The sequence below is a fragment of the Aptenodytes patagonicus genome, chromosome 14 (assembly GCF_965638725.1).
Source record: "Aptenodytes patagonicus chromosome 14, bAptPat1.pri.cur, whole genome shotgun sequence".
Lineage (NCBI taxonomy): Eukaryota > Metazoa > Chordata > Aves > Sphenisciformes > Spheniscidae > Aptenodytes > Aptenodytes patagonicus.
In genome coordinates, this window is record NC_134962.1 from 6,175,071 (window position 1) to 6,182,254 (window position 7,184).

At 38.0% G+C, this 7,184-nt stretch overlaps 1 protein-coding gene across 1 annotated transcript; it reads right to left on the bottom strand.

Annotated features, from left to right (window-relative positions):
- Positions 1–286: 286 nt before the first annotated feature.
- Positions 287–4,921, bottom strand: CIMIP1 (ciliary microtubule inner protein 1). The gene is made up of 4 exons (XM_076352218.1): positions 4,860–4,921; positions 4,026–4,107; positions 2,869–2,967; positions 287–442 (listed from the first exon to the last, which is right to left on the bottom strand). The coding sequence occupies exons 1-4, from the start codon at positions 4,919–4,921 to the stop codon at positions 287–289; spliced, it is 399 nt and encodes a 132-aa protein (XP_076208333.1).
- Between the last annotated feature and the right edge of the window lie 2,263 nt (positions 4,922–7,184).

Here is a 7,184-nt window from a genome sequence, read left to right on the forward strand (position 1 = left end):
CTAATGCTAATAAAAGTAGTACCTGCTCTGTGATCTTTATATGAGTTTATTCATTGTTACTTCTAAGTAAACCTGAAACAGTGTTAACAGCTTAGATGCCATAGATTTCAAAAAATCAGTAACAAGTAAAATGCTACATTAAAATGTTTGCACTTTACCAAAATGATTGTGGATGTTTACATAAATGATTTTTAAAGCATAAATGTTTAACAGTCCAACAGTCCACTATAGAATGTTAACTTAGGGGTGCAGATGGATCTATGTGCCTAACTGTTATTTCTTAGTGTCAGTCAGAGGGCTCACATGGCCACTTCAAATCCTTAAAAAAGGTACCTTTGCAGCTTTGGATTTGAAAATCACGTTCAAGTTCCAACCCTGGAACAGCTGCTCTCCAGCCAATAAATCCCTGGGTAGTCTTAGGTACTGGAGGAGATGGAATCACCTAGAATAAAAGTAACATATAGAATTCAATGATTAAAAGGTTTTTGACTGTAATTTCTGTCATGCAACATCCTCTTTTGTGCTCTAGTGTGGATGGAAATGAGAACTTATCAAAAATAGTGGTTTTAAATGCAATCTGATGAATTAATATCCTGAACACACACTGACATTAATGGAAGGAAATAAGAACTTTGAAAGATAGCCCAGTTGCATGCAAGTTTGATTTATAATAAAGAATAGTTTATAATTTAAAAAGTCATTAGAATAATTTAGGTCCCATTCTATAGCAAGGCACAGGGAAAGAGAGAAGTAAAATGAAGTAACTAATTTTCATTTACCACCCTTCTAAAAAAAAAAATCTTTTAGTGCCTAAATTGGTATGTATAACAGGAAATCAAAAAGCAAAGTTATTGTTTAGTAGTGTATGTTAGCATGCTTTTTTTTTTTTTTTAAGTTTTGCTCAATACCTTTCTAAGGGCTTTACGTTATTAGGAGAAGAATTTTATCTTCAGCTTTAGCTTTTTTCCTTACAGAATAATAATAATAATAACCATAATCATAATAATATTTAAAACTAGTTAACTTCTTTAAAGAGGAGAAATAGCATTTTATACTTGCTATAATGTATTTGGTAGCAATGCAGCTACGGAATAATAGTTTTGTGGCCAAATGCTAAAGATATTACTGACCAAGCTGGCTTTTGCATCATGAACTACTTATTTGTTCCACCTTCTTTCTACTTTAAAAGATGGGTAAGCATCAAGTTAATCTGCAACTAATCTAGCTAAAAAGGAAACCAAACAAAAGCCAACAGCCTCTGTTCACTGACTGCTGTGCTTACTTTGGCTGAATCATCTCAATTGGGCACGTTACATCATTTTAGCATCTGGGGACTTAGCAGAGAAATACACAGCAAGAGAACAATGTTTCAGTTCTCTTGCCAGAGTTGCTTCACTTTGTTCTTTGGCCAAGATTAGAAAATGTTTATGATATTTAGGTGGAGCAGTTCCTCTGAAAAGATAATTTTTATGGCCAAAAGTGCCACCCACTGAGCAGGATAATGAAGGAAATCATGTCCCACTTATTATCTGGGGGAAGGGACTATGAAGAAGCAATTATTAATCTAACCTAGAGAGAAGAACATATATGGTGACTGTTACCATGAAGGTAAATGTGCGGAAAGACACATAGTTCTGAATAAGGACTTAAGAAACTTCACCCTGAATATGTAAAGGGTGACCTAAATCACAGCTAACCCTTATCTTCCTTAGCAAATAAAGATTCTGAGGTGAAATTGAAACTATGATTCCTGTTTTGTATGCACCAGGCTATGCATGCTACTTTAGCAGCTGATAACTCTCTGCGTGATTTGTTAACACACATACACCCTCACTGTGCTGAAGCAGAGGTAAACTTGACTGAAATTGGAGGCTTGAGACAAAACTGAAGAACAAGTAGCACTAATGGCAGAAATGCTGCCATTTCATTTCTCTGCCACACTAAGCACTAGCTCTTAATTTTTGTTTCAATTTAATCTCAGTAAAAGCTTTTACTACTTCCTCACCTTATCTCACCACCCTTGGAATCCTTTGAAAGCAAGCTAGTTCAGCAAGGAGGAATTTCCAATCTCTTTTGTTTCCTTAATCTTCTGTAAGTGGACTAACCTTCCTTTTTGTTAGCATGTTCTGCTTCCCCTTTTATGAATATGTTCCTCTCCCAATGTCACTGATTTAGCTGCCTGTATAGTTATCCTGTTCATTGGTGATTCTGACACTGTATATTTATAAATCAAACCATCAGTCACATTCCATTCTCATTTCCAGCTGTTTGACAACTTTTAGACTCTGAATATGTGAATATAAATCATATAATATAAAATCAAATAGTTATGAATTGGCTCGGTAGAACTGGCTTCTTCTTGCTAATCTAATTTGTGCCACTAAAGAGGACAGTGGCATTGTCTCTGCCAAAAAGACGACTGTCTTAAATAAAGCTAGAAAAATGACTGCTTCTTAACCAATAGTTAAAACTGAGAGTTAAGGTTATGATAAGCCTTGAAGTAAGACATGTATGTGCATATTTGAGCAATGAATGGTCAGCAGTCATAAATGGCTCTGTGAGCACTCTTCTGTACTAAGCTGTACAGCTGACTGTTCTGTTACTAGATGTCACAGAGGAGTGCATGGGGGAGGTGCTTTACAGAAAGATGATTATGTACAGTGAAAGCTCTGTGAACTAACAACCATATCCAAAGGGCAATTCCTTGTCTTAAATGAATGCTTTTAAAGCATTGCTCGGGTTGCAAATACAATTTACTTTGACCTTTAATTAAAGGCCCACCTCTACAAGACAACTGATTTTTAGAGCTTGTGTGGTTTCTTAAGACAGATATTGCTGTATTGCAATTTAAAAATCTCATCTTCTAACCTTAATGTATTTTTCCACAGGTGTCACAGGTCGAACCTGCAGATGTTCTGGAAGCTGTATCTTGGGCTTTGTATTTTCTTTCTTTTCATCTTCAATCAACTAAAACCAAAACATCAACATTAAAAATTGGACTCTTTATCTTTTGAAATATGCTGTAATATCTGATCTCTATACCATTCCCCTCATCGTTGCATCTGAACTCCCTGTTCTTTCCATCTAAAACAGGACTACTTATTGCAGTGCTTTGGAAATTATTGTAATGTACTTTTTGGTTTCAGAAAGTGATGTAATTCTGAATTTCACATGAAAGGCTAAATATTGCTGAGTGATTCCAACTCTCTTAACTACACCACTAGTCCAAAAAGGGCTAGAAATATATCTTGTATATATCTTATATGACCACAAAACAAAGATTAAGAAATGCTAAATACACATGTTCACCAACAGTAACAATGGATAGTTTGTCAACTTTTCGGCTGTAGATCTATTAGTACTGTGCAAAGGTGGTATGTGTGACAGACCACAGTTATCAAGGATAGATGTTGAAGCCCAGAGGACCAAAGCTTTCAAAGGTGCTAACTTAGATGCCTACAGGAATTTTCAAAAAATCCTAGAACAGATTAAGTACTTCTAGCCCCATGGAAAGTACATTTATAACTATTCAGGGGCTGCATCAATCCTGTTCTTTAGCAATGAAATACTGTGATTCCAAATGTAACATTATGTGCTACTATATTCTAATATCTAAACATCACATCTCTCCAAATATTTTCGTTTGTTGTAAATTCCCCCACTGAAAATTTAATTAGCTAGAACCTTTTCCCCTTCATTTTTAAACTACCATATGGATAGACAAAGGGGAAATATTCTCCTGTCAGTGTGCATCTAGTACTTGTTAACCCTACTGGGAGTCATGTTTCTCAAGAGAAATATATCAGAATATGCATAGCATATAAATTACCACTTGCCATATTTTATTCAGAGGAAAACTGAAACTTTGAACCCATCTTAAAAGCAGTGCATTTGTTACCTCGGAACCTAGCTTAGTAAAGCATACTCAGTACTTTTCTAGTCTTCTGTGCTCTCATAATTTTGTGATCAGATAAATTTGTGTACAAGTATATTTCATGTGTTGCTTATATGCCATTCAATTTTACCTCCTCAGGAGGTGTTTTCAAGAATCCCCATTTGTGAGACCATCTTCTTGCAGCTTCTAGTTCACTTTCAATGTATTTTTTCCTGAAACAGAGAAATATTTAAGATGATTTTGAAAGTTTTCATTAAAAAAAAAACCAATGCAAACCCAACTACTAATATCACAAAGCAGAGCACTTTAGCATGAATCTTTAGACCTTTACCTCAAAACAGCAAGTTTATATATGAGTTAACAATTGTCTGACTCGGAGGTAATGGGGAAATATTTTCCATAGGTTGGAAGTACATGTGAATGCACTTCCTTGCAAATTACGTTTATGTTAGGAATTGGAGGTCACATAAGCTGTGACTTATTTTTTGAAAAACTTGAAAAGTAAGCACCAATGTCCTTTGATACATACTTTCATTTACTATTGACAGATGAAACGACCCTTTGTCCCCCGCTCTGCCCCGGCCCTACTCCCCATTCCTCACACCCAGAGCGGGGATGGAGGGCAACACTGGAGCACGTACATGGGCAGCGCTGGCTGCTTCGGGTCGGTCACTCACTGCTTTGCCTGTCCAGCTCAGGGCTGTGCCACTTGGGTGTACAAAAAACCTGGGGCTTTTTGCAGAGGGAAGGCTTCTGAATGACCGCACACACACTTTACAAACACACGTGAAGTGAACATATGAACAAATTCTTTCAGCTTCCGCCCGTCTGAAAGCGGGTGCTGAGCGCGGAGGTGTCGGGGGAGGCTGCTTTGGGCGGGAGGGGAAGGGAAGGAGGCGGCCGGAGAGAAGCAATAGAGGAGGCCCAGGGCCGTCGGCTGTGAGGGGAGGGCTGGGGCCGTTACCAGCAGTTGTCCCGCGCTACGAAGTTGCACGACTGCGCCAGGTCGGTGCGCCGGTGCGCCATGTCCCCCGGCGGGCAGCGGCCGGCCTGCGCCGCGGGGCCGAGCGCCGGGCCCTCGCGGCTTGGGCGTTGCTGGGCGACGGCAGCGGAGGCGGTGCTCGTGCGGGCGGCGGTTACAAAAGGGCGGGAAGGAGAGGCGTGTGCTCTCTCAGGCGATGGTTTTCTCTGGCGGCGGCCCCTTCGCTTCTTTGTCCTTCTGTCGTCCCCCACGCTGGCGAGTAGCCCTCCTGGAGTGATACCGTAACCGTGTCTCTCAGGTGAAAGGCTGAAAGTGCCCATTCTGGGTTTTCTTTAGGGCCCTCAGGAAACTAGGGAAAGTGTATGTTGTCAGTAATTTTTTGGGGTGGTTGGTTTTTTAAATGTTATTCAGTAGGAAAACAAGTCTGGATTAAGCTGGTGAAAAGCTATTACCTTGCTTGAGGAGTTAGCCATATTTCAGAGGAAGAGGTGTTGTCTAAACTCTATAACTTACTGATTAGCTAGGCTCACCTTAGCAGAAAACAAATAGTTGGACACCTTTCTGGATACTGAGTTGTTAAGAGTCTATTTTAAACCTGGACGAGGGAGTTGTTCAACAGCCAAAATCTTGCAGTTTGTAATGGACATGAAAAATGGTTGAAGGATGCTGGTTTTTTATTTTGATAAGAATCAGCTTGTTAACATGTCCAAAGCTCAGACCGTATGTGCTATGATGGGTGTTTGCTTCTGTTTCCTAGTTTTTTAACCTTCTGTCTCCTGTTCCTAGGTCCTCTTGATATAGACCAAAATTACCTTTTGGCAATTGTAGTGGGAAATAACATCGGTCTTGTGACATACAGTGTCTTTCTGATCTCTTTTTTTGGTAGATGTTGTTCTTTACAAACTACGTGCTAATATTAGAAGTTCTGAGAAAGACCTCAACATACTTTATGGGTTATATGTGAGAACCCAAAAAATATTTACAGCTTGTAAAAAGTTCACTGTGTTCCAATATGTTAATATTTTTGGCTCTTGATCAATTTTTTTTGTAATTTTATTTTCTTGCAGTTGCTTTATAAAACATTTGAACAATGAATGTAGCCAACTGGCTCTTTGCCCTTCTGGGTTTAAATAGTTCCCTGACCCCTTTCTTTTTGTCTGGAAACTGGGTTGTGCAAACACACTGTAAATAGTTAATGTGACTTTTTCACACCATTGGACAGTTGTTATCCTTATTATAAAATAAATGCAGAAAGGTTTTGACCTAAGCTGAGTGGTTTATAGGTAGTGTGTTTGAATGCTTAATTGCTAGCTTTTTATTTGATTTTTTTATAGAACAAAGGATCTAAAGGCCTTAAATGTTTGAGTATGAGAAGACTATATACATTTATTAGTTGTTTTAGAAGTACTAAGAACCTCTAAGTAAGAGGAGAAAAAAGATTCCTTCTGTAGTCCTGAAATAGCAATTAATACTGCTCTTCTGGGTCTCTAAAAATCATTAAACTATCAACAAATAGAATATTTCACTTACATGCCATTTCTTGATTCTCTAATTGATAATTAGACTAGCAATTAAATCAGCTGGGTCTTCTATCACACCCATAAATGCTTACTCATTGTCCTACTTAATTAACCCCTGCTGCTTAGTCACATTTATCGCAGGAGCCCTCTTACTACAGCCTGGATGCTTTCTGTGAAGAAAGTAATTTGTTAATGAAAACAATCAAATTCATAGTTTACTATGTGTCAGGATTTAAACTGCAGTAGCATTTGTCAAGAGAGAATGAAACTTCTTATACTAACATTGTGAAAATTGGATTTTATAATGTTCAGTCTTTCTCTTTTTGTACTTAACTGAATTATTTTTCAGATGAGGGAATGCAGTAAACGAGTAGTTAGTTTTAGGTCTTACTAGGTTCCTCTGAGCACAGGACAATATTAGAATTGCACTTGCACTATGAGAAAAGAAATAAAATAGGATTTTAATGAGCTAATAACTATACTGAATGACTTAGGGATAGAGGTCCATTGAGATTCAAAAGTAATTTGCTGAAAGTCTGGATCTTGTAGCTACATGCAGCAGCATTTGTCATCACATGACAAATGCTGAAGTAGATGCTACATCACTCAAGATACATGTTTAAATAGAATCAAGTCTAAATACTTGGTGCTTCCAAGCAATATTCAGATCTTCTAAGATGGGTAAATTCTAACCTGGATATGGTCATAAATGCCAAAATCTTAATGCTAATGCTTCCTGTCCTCTTCCAATTAGGAATTATCCAACTATTCAGGTGCTCAGTAGTGC